This window comes from Dendrobates tinctorius, unplaced genomic scaffold, assembly GCF_039654945.1.
Source record: "Dendrobates tinctorius isolate UK_male_01 unplaced genomic scaffold, ASM3965494v1 ptg000139l, whole genome shotgun sequence".
NCBI lineage: Eukaryota > Metazoa > Chordata > Amphibia > Anura > Dendrobatidae > Dendrobates > Dendrobates tinctorius.
In genome coordinates, this window is record NW_027361807.1 from 1,685,110 (window position 1) to 1,699,437 (window position 14,328).

General features: G+C 41.9%; 1 protein-coding gene across 5 annotated transcripts in view; it reads right to left on the reverse strand.

The window, feature by feature from the left end:
- The window catches only part of RNF44 (ring finger protein 44), a 53,309-nt gene that overhangs the window by 20,335 nt on the left and 18,646 nt on the right, over window positions 1–14,328 (reverse strand). For 4 of the 5 annotated variants that reach the window (XM_073545068.1, XM_073545069.1, XM_073545070.1 and 1 more), the window contains exons 3-5: window positions 13,303–13,504; window positions 11,776–11,940; window positions 5,939–6,103 (exon numbers count right to left, since the gene is read on the reverse strand). In XM_073545068.1, coding sequence (XP_073401169.1) covers window positions 5,939–6,103; window positions 11,776–11,940; window positions 13,303–13,504 — 532 coding nt within the window. The remainder of the gene's footprint in view (window positions 1–5,938; window positions 6,104–11,775; window positions 11,941–13,302; window positions 13,505–14,328) is intronic. The other variant, XM_073545072.1, reaches the window with a different exon arrangement.

Consider the following 14,328-nt stretch of genomic DNA (forward strand, 5'->3'; position numbering starts at 1 on the left):
TCAGAGTTTGTACGTTTTTATACGATATGACTATGGGGTTAGTAATGGGGGCGTCTTATTGACACCTCTCCATTACTAACCTCGGGGCTTGATGTTACCTGACAAATTATGTGCCAAGTGTCTCAATTTTTTCTTATTATCCAGATCAGTATTGCTATTCATATAATCCATGTCTACATGCTTTAGCACAACAGAATGCAACTTCTTTTGTATACTGTACATGGAGGTGTATGCACCAGAGTTCACACTAGCTTGGAAGTTCCAGTCAGTCATTTGCTATAGGTCATCCCATCTGGTTTGCACTAAGTGGGACTCTCATTACTTTGGCAAAAGGCCAATGACTCAAAACACACTTCCATGTTATGCAAGGGCTATTTAACCAAGGAGGAGAGGGATGGAGTGTTATGTCAGATGACATGGCCTTTACAGTCTACCGACCTCTGCCCAACAGAGATGTTTGGGATAAGTTGGGCCGCAGAGTGAAAGCAAAGCAGACTAGTGCTTAATAACTATGGGAACTACTTCAAAACTATTGGAAGCCATTCCAAGTAATACTTGATAAAGCTGCTTGAGAGAATGGCAATGGTGTATAAAGCTGTCATATCAAAGGTAAATGAGGATTCGAAGGTTAAAACATACTCGTTTGTTTCACATAAGTTTCTTTACTTGTTTCCATATGTGCTCTCGTGTTTTTGTTGCTTTCGGTCTTAATTTACAATGCACACATAGCAATTATAAGAAAAAAACACTGAAAAGATGTGTATAAATTTTTGACTTGTACTGTACATACTAATGACTGGATGAATAGAACAAAATAAAAAATCCACACATCTGGAGTGTTGGGACAACATCTAAGGGAAAGTGCAGGGCATGTCTAGCACAAGGATAGCTGTGAACTGCCCTTGTTAGGGCGGGAGTTTTGGTGATTGACAGGGTAATGTCAGTCCCATCCTCCACCTGATATATTGTCTGCACTTCAGGATCATCTCCCCCCTTCTACATGGCTTATGGAATTGGGGAGACTGATCCATATTTTTCTATTTTCATAATCATATGTTGATACTCTCTGCCACAGATATCATTTATATGTGCAAACAGGGTTATGATGTTACTCTATTCATGGCTGGATTTCCGTTTCTGTGTACAAGTCAACTATAACTGCAATATTATGCTCTGTTTTATATAGATTTTCTAGCCACTGCAGTATAAATCTATTTTTATCCTAAGGTGTTTGTTGTTTTTGGTCTGACATAATATTTGACTGTTTCAGATATAAATACAATCGCCTTTATTGTGTCTCACTAGGGTGGCACTATTCCTTGTTATTTTAATAGTTACATTAAAAGTTATTTTAATTCTCACTTATGCTTTATATCACACCTGGAGTGAAACCTGCTCTGTGAATCATGGTGGGGGCCAATCAATTAAACGGCACCTTCCCCCACCCGATCTCTTCCTTAACCCGTTAGTGACAGAGCCAATTTGCAGCTTAATGACCAGGCCAATTTTTACAATTCTGACCACTGTGACTTTATGAGGTTATAACTCTGGAACGCTTTAACGGATCCCACTGATTAGGAGATTGCTTTTTCGTTACATATTTTACTTCACGTTAGTGGTAAAATATCTTAGAAATGACTAGCGTTTATTTATGAAAGATGGAAATAATGCGAAAATGTTTAAAATTTTTCAATTTTCAAACTTAATTTTTATGCCCTTAAATCAGAGAAACAGGTCACAAAAAAATACTTAACATTTCACACGTCTGCTTTACATCAGCACAATTTTGGAACCAAATTTTTTTTTTTTTTTTGTTAGGAAGTCATAAGGGTTAAAAGTTGACCAGCGATTTCTCATTTTTACAACAAAATTTACAAAACCATTTCTTTTTAGGGACCACATCATATTTTAAAGTCACTTTGAAAGGTGAATATGACAGAAAATACCCAAAAGTGACACCAATCTAAAAACTGCACCCCCTTCAAGGTGCTCAAAACCACATTCAAGAAGTTTATTAACCCTTTACGTGCTTCACAGGAACTGAAGCAATGTGGAAGGAAAAAAAAAAAAACTTTTTTTTTTTTAGCAAACATTTTACTTCAGAACCAATTTTTTTTTTCACACAAGTGTAAAGAGAAAATGAACCACAAAATCTGTTGTGCAATTTCTCCTGAATACGCCGATTCCCCATATGTGGGGGTAAACCACTGTTATTGGCGAACGGAAGAGGTCCAAAGGGAAGGAGCACAGTTTGACTTTCTCAATGCAGAATTGGCTGGAATTGAGATCGGACACCATGTTGCCTTTGGAGAGCCCCTGATGTGCCTAAACAGTGGAAACCCTCCACAAGTGACACCATTTTGGAAACTAGACCCCCTAAGGAACTTACCTAGATGTGTGGTGAGCACTTTGAACCCCCAAGTGCTTCACAGAAGTTTATAATGCAGAACAGGGAAAGTAAAAAAAAAATTGAAACAAGCTTTTTTTCCTCAAAAATGATTTTTTAGCCCACTATTTTTTATTTTCACAAGGGTATCAGAAGAAATTGGACCACAAAAGTTGTTGTGCAATTTGTCCTGAGTACGCTGATACTCTATAACAGGGGTCCCCAACCGTCGGTCCGCGGCCCAGCACCGGGCCGCTGCAGTGCCCTTGCCGGTCCGCGGACACAAGGGGAGCCAGGGGCGGTCAGTGGCGTAGCGGTGGCTGGGGCAGCGCGCAGCAATTCACTGCCCTCATGTGTAGCGGCGGCCAGGGAGCGATCCAAGCAGCTCCGCTGCCTGCAAGAGGGAATAGCAGGAGCGGAGCTGCAAGGACCCGTCCAGCTTCCTGTCTCTGACTGACACAGAGAGGAGCGCGGCCGCTGCTGTGTCAGAGCGAGGAAGCGCGGGCGATGCTGCGACAGGTGAGAGGAGAGAGGTGGTGTGTGCGTGTGTGTATGTATAATGTGTGTGTGTGTGTTTGTCTGTGTTTGTGTAGGTGGAGCATGGCCCTGGAGGAGATGGGGACATGAGGAGAAGACTGTGATGGGGAGAGAAGGCCATGATGCCTGGGGTGATGGGAGAAGGCCATGAGGGGGGTGATGGAGAGAAGTCAGTGATGGGGTGAAGGCAATGATGGAGAGATGGCAGTGATGGGGAGAAGGGAGTGATGGGGTGAAGGCAATGATGGAGAGACGGCAGTGATGGGGTGAAGGCAATGATGGAGAGACGGCAGTGATGGGGTGAAGGCAATGATGGAGAGACGGCAGTGATGGGGTGAAGGCAATGATGGAGAGACGGCAGTGATGGGGAGAAGGGAGTGATGGGGTGATGGAGCAGGCAAGGATGGGGGTGATGAAGCACTCATTCAAAACCTATGGTGCGTTGAGTCACATTATAAATGTTATTTAATTATAAGTATGCACTGCTACACTACAACCGCGTCCATAGCCCCGCCCCCTGATGACCAAAGCCCCGCCCCTGCCACCTCCATCCCCGCCCTGCCGGGCCATGGAAGAATGGTCTTGCTTGAAACCGGTCCCTGGTGCAAAAAAGGTTGGGGACCACTGCTCTATAGTGTGTGTGTGTGTGGGGAACCACTGTTTGGGTACATGGGGGAGCTTGGAAGGGAAGGAGCGCCATTTTGGAATGCAGACTTTGATGGAATGTTCTGCGGGCATCATTTTGTGTTTGCAGAGCCCCTGATTTGCATAAAGAATAGAAACCCCCCACAAGCGACCCCATTTTGGAAACTAGACCCCATAAGGAGCTTATCTAGATGTGTGGTGAGCACTTTAAACCCCCAAGTGCTTCACAGAAGTTTATAACGCAGAGTTGAGAAAATAAAAAGTATTTTTTTTTCTCCCCCACAAGAGTGATTTTTTTAGCCCCCAATTTTTTCTTTTATTTTCCCAAGGGCAACAGGAGAAATTAGATCTCCAAAGTTGGTGTGCAATTTGTCCTGAGTATGCTGATCCCCCATATGTTGGGGTAAACCACTGTTTGGGCACACGTCTGGGCTCGGAAGGGAAGGAGCACAGTTTGACTTTGAGCGCAAAATTGGCTGGATTCAATGGTGGCTCCATGTCGCGTTTGGAGACCCCCTGATGTGCCTAAATAGTGGAAACCCCTCAATTCTAGCTCCAACCCTAACCCCAATCCTAACAGAAAACTGAAAATATATTTTCTTTATTTCATTATATTTCCCTATTACTATTTTTTTTTTTTTTTTTGATCACTGTGATAGGGTTTATTACAGTGAGCAAAATGTACATTCAATGAATGGAATGAAATGAATCTGCCGGCAGATTCGGCGGGGGCATTGCGCATGCGCCATTTTCTTGCAGGAAAATGATGGCTGCGCCCATCGGAGGATGCAGGTGGGTCCGAGGGGAGGGGATTGGGGACCCTATTTCTCTCTCCTCTGATGTGCGATCACATCAGAGGAGAAAGAAAGTAAATGCAAAAATCACGTTTTTTTTTTTTTGCAGTCGCCGTTATTAACCATATAACGTCGATCGCAAAAGCGGGGGTCGGTAAAAACAGACCCGAATCATGTTCTCTGGGGTCTCAGCTACCCTCGGCAGCCGAGATCCCAGAGAAAATCTGACTCTGGGGGGCGCTATACACTTTTTCCACAGCACCGTTAATTAACAGCGCTGTGGTTTAAGTACCCTTAACTACCGCCGTTAAAAGGCATATCGGCGGTTGTTAAGGGTTAATGAACAGCTTTGGCTTAATAGAACCTGATAAAGGTGGCAATACATGTAAAACAAGTAGGTGGGAAGGTGCACTTAGATAATGGCCCACGCTAAGTGTGTACCGAGTGACTTAAAATCAAGTATAGGCATTCTGTGCTGACAGACTGTGCAACTCACTATAGTCCAGGTGCACACTATAAAAAGGCACAAATTGAAGAAAAAAAAAAAAAAAAAAAAAAAAACCACACACACACACACACACACACACACACTGACATCAACTCTAAGCACCATGAGAGCCAAGCCAAAGCGCCAGAATTGGAGCTGTGTCACTTCTTGGGAGGCTGCGGGCTGGTATTTTTAGGCTGGGAAGGGGTCAATAACCATGGACCTGCTGAGCCTTATAATAGTATTCGCACTCAACTGTCTGCTTTACCTTTGCTGGCTATAAAAATGAAGGGGGAACCACAAGCCACTTAAATACACATTTAAAAAAATATATATATGCTCAGTAAGCTACACAAGCAAAGTACAAATTATAAATCTCATGGATATCCATTTACTCCATATCTATTATCTTTGAACATCTTAAAAACACAAAAAATCTGTAATTTCTATTCCAGTACATACCAGGGACAACACATGGATGGCAACCATGTGCTGTACGTATCTGAATGGGTCCAGTGACTTGTACTGGCCCATGTTATCCGTGCTGCTGGGAAAAAAAACGGACAAGTCTACTTGTGGGTCTTACGGACATGCGCGCAGCTCCTTAGGCTATAACGGGTACATGTGGATACACGTCTCTGGTACATGTGAAAGCAGATGCCACGTGTACCAGAGACACGGGCTTTTGAAGCAGCCTTTCAGTTATGATTTCCAATTGTTTTTTTTCTTGCTGGACAGTTAGGCTTATATAAAGTAAATCTATACAATTTATACCTCCAATTATGTCAGAATGAGTCAAAGAATGGCTAAATAAAAAGCTGTACTAACCATCTTAATAGCTTGAGGAAGTAATTTTAAAAGGAGATCACTTGAGAACTTCCTTATAATTTACAAAAAGACTCCAGATAAAAGTCACATACAGGAACAAGGAAAGAAACATGCTGCATACAGGGCTCAGAGTAAACAGTTGTAGGAACATTTTCCTATGTAAGCTTCTATTGTTTACCAGATGCACCAAATCACAGGAACCCCAATATGCAGGACAAGTATAAACAAACATATGAACCACATTCTTATATCGGCACTTACCATTCTCTGTGGTTGCACTGTAACAAATGGGGTAAGAGAGGCCATATGAGGTGGCTGGTGTGGTGGCAGCGGTGGATGAGGATGCAAGATGTAATGATCGCTGGAAAGAAGAGGAAATGGCTGGTACGAGACAGGAAGCTGCTGCACGGTGCACCCAGGGATGAGCTTGAAAGAAAAAGAGAAGGTCTACTATGCTTAAAATTATAAAAGGTGATAATACTGAGGAAAAAAAAAAATACTAAAAACAAATAAGCATTCTTTTCTGCAGGCTACAGTTATGTGAAAAGGTGTTTGCCCCTTCCTGATTGCCTATTCTTTTGCATGTTTGTCACACTTAAATGTTTCAGATCAAACAAATATGTTATCTTTGTCTAATATTTACAACTAAATAAAGTTTTTAAAATTAAGATATTTATTATTAAGGGATAAAGAAATCCAAACCTACCGGGCTTTGTGTGAAAAAGTGATTGCCCCTAAAACTAATATCTGGTTGTGGTACAATTAGCAGCAACAACTGCAGTCAAGCATTCGCGATAACTGTCAATGAGTCAACGCTCTGGAGGAATTTTGGCCCATTCATCTTTACAGAATTGTTGCAATTCAGCCAAATTGGAGGGTTTCCAAGCATGAACAGCCTTTTTAATGGTAATGCCACTGCATCTCAATCGGATTAAGGTTAGAACTTTGACTAGGCCACTTCAAAATCTAAGTTTTGTTTTACTTAAAGGGAATCTGTCACCCCATTCTCGGCCTATAAGCTGCGGCCACTGCCATCAGGGGCTTATCAACAGATATGCCCTTCGACTCCTGCGCAGGTGTACTTTATCTGCCCTGTTGAGGGCAGAGTAAAGTACTGCAGCGCGCAGGCAAAGGTTTGAGAGGTCCGGCGCCTGCACACTGCAATACTCTGCTCTGCCCTCAACAGGGCAGATAAAGTACACCTGCGCAGGAGCTGAGGGAGAAGCAAGGAGGAGGACATCATCGTATGAAGATGGGATGTGCCGCACCGGACCGCGACACCCATCGGACTAGACCAAACGCCAGGGTGAGTATAATCTAACTTGTTTTTCTTATCTTTCAGGTTACACCAGAGGCTTATCTACAGCATTACAGAATGCTGTAGATAAGCCCCTGATGGCGGTGCTGGCAGCTGATAGGGCTAAAATGGGGTGACATACTCCCTTTAAGTCATTCTGAGGTTAACTTACTTGTGCGTTTTGGATCATTATGCTGCTGCATAACCCAAGTGCGCTTCAGCTTGAGGTCACAAAACAGATGGCCGGACATTCTCCTTCAGGATTTTTTGGTAGATGGCAGAGTTCATGGTTCCATTTACCATAGCAAGTCTTCCAGGTCCAGAAGCAGCAGAGAAGCTCAAGACCATCCCACTATCACCACCACCATATTTTACTGTTGGGATGATGTTCCTTTTCTGAAGTGCTGTGATATCTCTACACCAGATGTAATGAGACATACACCTTCCAAAAAGGTCAACTTCTGTCTTGTCAGTGCACAGAGTATTATCAAGATTTATTCTGGCAAAAGAGAGCTTTTATGTTTTTATTGCTCAGCAGTGGTTTTCGTCTTGCAACTCTCGTCTTTTGTGATCCTCGGATGAGTGGCCGCTGCGCTCTTGGAGTAATTTTGGTTGGCCGCCACTCCTAGGAAGGTTCACCACTGTTCTATGTTTTCACCATTTGTAGATAATAGCTTTCACTGTGGTTCGCTGGAGTCCAAAAGCTTTAGAAACTGCTTTATAAACTTTTCCAGACTGATACGGCTGTGGATTGGGAGCCATTTTGGTGGAGTCAGAGTCGGTATAAATCGAACCGACTCCTAAAATATATAATAAATTGGGTACAGTAGTTCAATGCAGTTTGTGGGGAATATTTTTTTCATAAGAATTTTGGAAAGTTATGAAATACAAAAACTGAAGTGGGGCGTGCAATATTATTCAGGCCCTTTACTTTCAGTGCAGCAAACTCACTCCAGAAGTTCATTGTAGATCTCTGAATGATCCAATGTTGTCCTAAATGACTAATGATAAATATAATCCACCTGTGTGTAATCAAGTATCTGTATAAATGCACCTGCTCTGTGATAGTCTCAGGGTTCTGTTTGAAGCACAGAGAGCATTCATGAAGACCAAGGAACACAACAGGCAGGTCCGTAATACTGTTGTGGAGAAGTTTAAAGCCAGATTTGGATACAAAATGATTTCCAAATCCTTAAACATCCCAAGGAGCACTGTGCAAGCAAGCGATCATATTGAAATTGGAAGGAGTATCATACCACTGCAAATCTACCAAGACCCGGCTGTCCCTCTAAACTTTCATCTCAAACAAGGAGAAGACTGATCAGAGATGCAGCCAAGAGGCCCATGATCACTCTAGATGAACTGCAGAGCTCTACACCTGAGGTGGGACAGTCTGTCCATAGGACAACAATCAGTCGTACACTCCACTAATCTGGCCTTTATGGAAGTGTGACAAGAAGAAAGCCATCGCTCAAAGATATCCATAAAAAGTCTCGTTTAAAGTTGGCAACAAGCCACCTGGGAGACACACAAAACATGTGGAAGAAGGTGCTCTGGTCAGATGGGAAAACAAAAAAAAAACCAAAAAAAAAAAAAAAAAAAACGAACTTTTTGGCAACAATGCCAAACGATATGTTTGGCGTAAAGGCAACACAGCTCATCACCCTGAACACACCATGCCCACTGTCAAACATGGTGGTGGCAGCATCATGGTTTGGGCCTGCTTTTCTTCAGTAGGGACTGGGAAGATGGATGGAGCCAAATACAGAACCATTCTTGGCAGAGTATTTTATAGTGCTCGGAGACTTAGTTTTCGTCGCTGCAGCTGCATGATTTGCAGCTACTAGACAGGCCGAGTACGTGAGGGGATTGCCTAACAAACAGGCATTCCTCACATGTATTCAGGCTGTCCAGCAGAGATGAAAACAATCTCTGAGCACTACAAAATACTCGGAGACCACCCGAGCATGCTCTGGGAAACCCGAGCAAAGAGTATACTTGCTCATCACTAGTAATGACCTGGAGAATCATAATGGCAGGTCAGTTTTAGCATTTAGTGAACCTAGTAAAAAAAAAAAAAAAAAAAAAAAAAAAAAGCCAAAACAAAAAACAAGTGTGGAATTGCACTTTTTTTTGCAATTTCACCGCACTTGGATTTTTTTTCCCCGTTTTCTAGTACACGACATGGTAAAGCCAATGGTGTCGTTCAAAAGTACAACTGATCCCGCAAAAAACAAGCCCTCACATGGCCATATTGACAGAAAGATAAAAAAAAAAAAAAAAAAAAAAAAAGTCATGGCTCTGAGAAGGGGAGAAAAAAACAAAACGCAAAACTGAAAATACCTCTGGTCACGAAGGGGTTAAGTTTGCCTGACCTGAAACATTTAAGTGTGACAAACATGCAAAAGAATAGGAAATCAGGGAGGCGGCAACACTTTCACACAACTGTATGTTAAGAGATCAGGCAGACAATGGCTACTAAGGATAAACTGGAGTGCATGCCTCCAGCTGGGTGCAAGGCACCATACTCCACTTTCTTGTTCAAGCATTTATACAGTATACTGAAGTAGAGAATGCTACTTAACGCCTTAGTGACCAAGCCACATTTTACAATTCTGACCAGTGTCACTTTATGTGGTAATAATTCTGAAACGCTTCAACGGATCCAACTGATTCTGTTTTTAGTGACATATTGAACGTCATGATAGTGGTAAAATTTGTTCAATATGACTTGCATTATTTACAAAAAAAACAAAACACAGGAATTAAGCAAAAACGTTTAAGATTTTGCAATTTTCAGACTCTACATGTTTGTGTCCTTAAACCAGAGAGTCATATCACACAAAGTAGTTAAAAAACGACATTTCCCACATGTCTACTTTACAACAGCACAATTTTGGAAACTTTTTTTTTCTGTTAGGAAGTTAGAAGGGTTAAAAGTTGATCAGTGATTTCTCATTTTTCCCCCCTTTTTTAGCACCATGTCACATTTGAAGTGACTTTGAGGGGTCTGTATGTATCCTTCAGTTGCTTCACGAGAGCTGAAGCAATGTGGAAGGAGAAAAAAAAAAAAATGAACATTTATCTTCCCCCACAAGAAAAATGTACTTTAGACCGCAACTTTTTTTAAAACATTTTTTTTTTTTTTTTTTTTTTACAAGGGTAACAAGAGAAAATGGACCACAAAATTTGTTGTGCAATTTCTCCTGAATACGTCGATACTCCATTTGTAGGGGAAATCTACTGTTTGGTGCACGGCAGGGCTCGGAAGGGAAGGAGCCCAGTTTGACTTTTGGAACACATAATTGGCTGGAATCGAGAGCGGATGCCATGTCACATTTGGAGAGCACCTGATGTGCCTAAACAGTTGAAACCCCTCACAAGTGACTCCTCAAGGATTTTATCCAGGGGTATAGCAAGCATTTTTAAACCCAGTTACGAAACAGAATTTGATAACATTAGATTGTCATAGTGAATACATAGTCATTAGTGTTGAGCGCAAGCGCTCACTACTCCAGTTTGCATCGGGTGCTCAGGTATGTAACAGATATTGAGGGTGTTCGAGTGACATGCTCAAGTCCCTGCCCTGCATGTTTTGCAGCTGTTAGACACCCGCAAAAGAGCAAAAAGGCTTACCCGTCCAGGCCTCCAGACAAATGCACGATCAGGATGCAGTGGACCCATATAATTAAGATGGAAACACAGGTGCAAGAATACGATAAAAGAACCGCTCACAGCCAGCCAAAACATGGAGGGGGGCAGTTGCCTGGTATGTTAATGTATGTGGCGCTGTTCACACTATGGCCATGCACAGCATCCAGGCCAGCCTAGTAGTGACACCCTTCTATTAGCTCAGGCGGGTTGCCCAGCGCTATCAAAATGCATGCCATGTGAACAGATACCGCAGTTTACAAGACCAAATGGGCCCAACCGCACCCTGAATAAAAAGTGCAAAAAACAAGTTAACTGCAGCTGTTCAATACCACAAAAAAAAAACAAAAACAAAAAAAAAACAAAAACACACACACATGGGGGAACTGCGATACTATGTGCATACCAGAGAGTAGCGAGCACTTGCACTCAAACACTAGCTATCATAGCCTTAATTTTTAGTTTTTAACTTTTGGGAAAAAAAAAACAACAATTCTAATCCTAACCCAACCTGCAAAGAATGGGAAAAAAAAGAGAATTTAATTTTTTTATAATTTTTATCTAACTAAGGGGGATTTGATTTACTATTTATCTTGATCACTGCGATAGACCCCATCAAAGTAATCAAACAGAGCCAATAGGAAAAATTCGGGAGCGCACTGTGTCCGCAATTTTTTTCCAGGAAGATGATGTGGAGGGCCCAGGGGAGGGTTTTGGGGGACCCCATTTCTCTCTTCTCTGATGCATGTTAGATCAGGTCAGGAGAGAGAAATTAATTTTACTTTTTTTGTGATCACTGTTATTCAGTGAGTAAGCTGATACCCCAGAGACTGACTGACAATGTGGGTCGCGATACCCTTATTCCTCAGTGCCGTTAAAAAGCGGCACTGAGGAATAAGTACTCTTAACTGCCGCCGTTAAAGGGCGCATCTGCGGTCAACAAGGGGTTAACAATCCACACCCAAGCATTTGAGAGTATAGGTTATTTTGTTCTGTAAGAGGCAGAACCATTTTTCTTCATAAAGAAAGGTTTCACACATCAGCCATTCAAGGTCCAAGTATGAACTGCAATGTCCGGACCAGACGCTAGTCTCAAAAACACAACAGCCTCATATATGCTTGACAGGCAATTTTTGCTAATAGCACTCACCGGAGGAGGAAGGCAGCATAGGGGGTAGTGTTGGCCGCTGAACATGACAGAACATGCTGGCAACTGCTGGGTGCTGCACCCTGGGATGTGCTGCCCAGCATGCAAAGGGAAGCCTTGGGTTACGGTTGTAACAGTATATGACAGAGGGACAGGTCCCTGGTGTACCTGGTTAAAAAACAACAAAACAAAGAAGAAGAAAAAAAAAAAAAAAAAAACAGAAAATTATTTCTAAAGACATGAGCACTGGTGATAACATTGAGTTGGTAAGTGGAACCTGCAGTGAAATACACTACATCACCCTGCCACCACATTAATATTATTATCTAACATATAAAGCTGAATGTGTGTGCGTATGTATGTATGTATGTATGTATGTATGTATGTATGTATGTATATGTCCAGGATTGGCATCTGCACCGTCGCAGCTACAGCCACAAAATTTTGCAGTCACACGTCTGGACCGTGAGAGCGTCATAGGCTTATGTTGTGAGGTGAAATTTTAACCCTGCACGTTCCAATTCACCAAACAATTTTGCACCTAGGTACATAATGGGGAAAAAAAGTGTATGTATGCATGTCTGGGATAGGCATCTGCACCGTCGCAGCTACAGCCACAAAGTTTTGCACAGTCACACGTCTGGACCCCGAGAGCGTCATAGGCTATGTTGTGAGCCAAAATTTTAACCCTGCGCATTCCAATTCACCAAACAATTTAGCCTATTATTCTTATCATTTCTATGGTGTTATCGTCCTTCTGTAAAGCTGGAAATAACAATTTATTACTGTGCCAACACAGACCACCCTCTGACACAGACTGCAGGGGGAGCCCAGTATCACACAGGATAGGATTAGATACACAGCATCACATAGAATAGTATTAGATACACGGCTCAGCAGACAGTATCACACAGGATAGGATTAGATACACGACTGAGCAGTCAGTAACACACGATAGGATTAGATACTTTCTGCTGAGCTGTGTATCACACAGGAGAGGATTAGGTACACAGCTCAGCAGACATCACACAGGATAGGGTTAGATACACAGCTCAGAAACAGGATGTGCCAAAGGAGAGGACATTGTCATTCCAAGAATTCCACTCATTCCATCTGATTTGTTTTTTGATTTTAAAGGCCTCCAGTTTCCAGTTCAACTGCTATTTGCAATGTCCATTAACAATGCTCAAGGACAGTCCTTGAAAGTAGTAGGGATTGATTTGCAATCTCCATGCTTTTCTCATGGTCAACTTTACGAAGTCTGTTCAAGAGTTGGAACTGCCAAAAATCTGTTCATCTTTGCAACGAAAGGAAAAACCAAAAATCTTGAATGAGTTGAAAATAAAATACTATCAATACTTGGGTAATCGTTTAGTTAATTTGTGTTGCAAATCTGTAGTGTTGAATATATGATGTGATATGTTTATGTGCAATATAATCATTATAATTTGTTATAACTAACCACAGTTGGTTACTATGCCCAGGCAACGCTGGGCTCTTCAGCTAGTATATATATTCAGAAACTATTACCTGCTCATGAAGGTCAACCATGAATGGGGTTTGCTGAGTGGAGTGTGCAGCGGGGTGGAGCATTCGTGGAGGAGTGCTGGTGAGGGCAAAAACTCTGTGTTCATCTACAGGAAAGAAAGTAGCCCGGAAAGAATGGTCATCCTGAATGAGGATACCCTGTTGAGGTCTGTCCCTCCTGCCCCACTGACGCCTCGTTGGAGGACTAGAAATAAAAAAAATAAAATAAAATGTAAAATACAAGTAACATGGTTAAACACGCCCAAGAAACATTAATATCTGGAAAAAAAAAAAAAAAAAAAAAGTTCATATTTTTCTGAAGGAAGTGAAACCATCAAAGCTGGTAAAATTAGCACAGGATCAATGTTCCACCAATACTGTATATAGATTTTACTGCACATGCACTTCTGAGCAAATCCGGTTTCTCGCATTTTATTTACATGCCTGCTGGTTTACCCGACTTAGGCTGTGCGCCCACGTAAGCAGAATTTTCCTGAGCAAAACTGGACTCCTTCGCAGGAAATCCACATTTTTTTTTTGAGCGTTTTTTTCCGGAGCATCATAATACAATGAACATAGTGGCTAATCTGCAGATTTTCTGCAAAATTAATGAACATGCTGCATTTTTTTGGTGGAGAAAAAAAAAAAAAAAAAAAACCAGCATGGGCCCCCAAAAATTGCGGAATGCATTCTAATAATGGGATGCTTAATGTATGCGTTTAAGCGTTTTTGCAGGGGGAAAACGCTAAAAAAAAAAAAAAAAAAAAAAAAAAAAAAAGTGAAAAAATCCTGAACGTGGGCACACAGCCTTACTATGGTTCCATTCTTTTGGCTCACCACTGTCATATCCCCATTTATCCTAAGGTATATGTTTTACAATGCTGTTTTCAATAAAGTTTCATACTTTCAGTACTTGGCTCTTTATGGTGCTTTATCTGATAGGATTTCCATCAACAATAGTTACTTGTGTCTCGCGCAAACACTGACTGCATGTGCCTACACTGACTGTGTCTAGGGCTACACCGATAA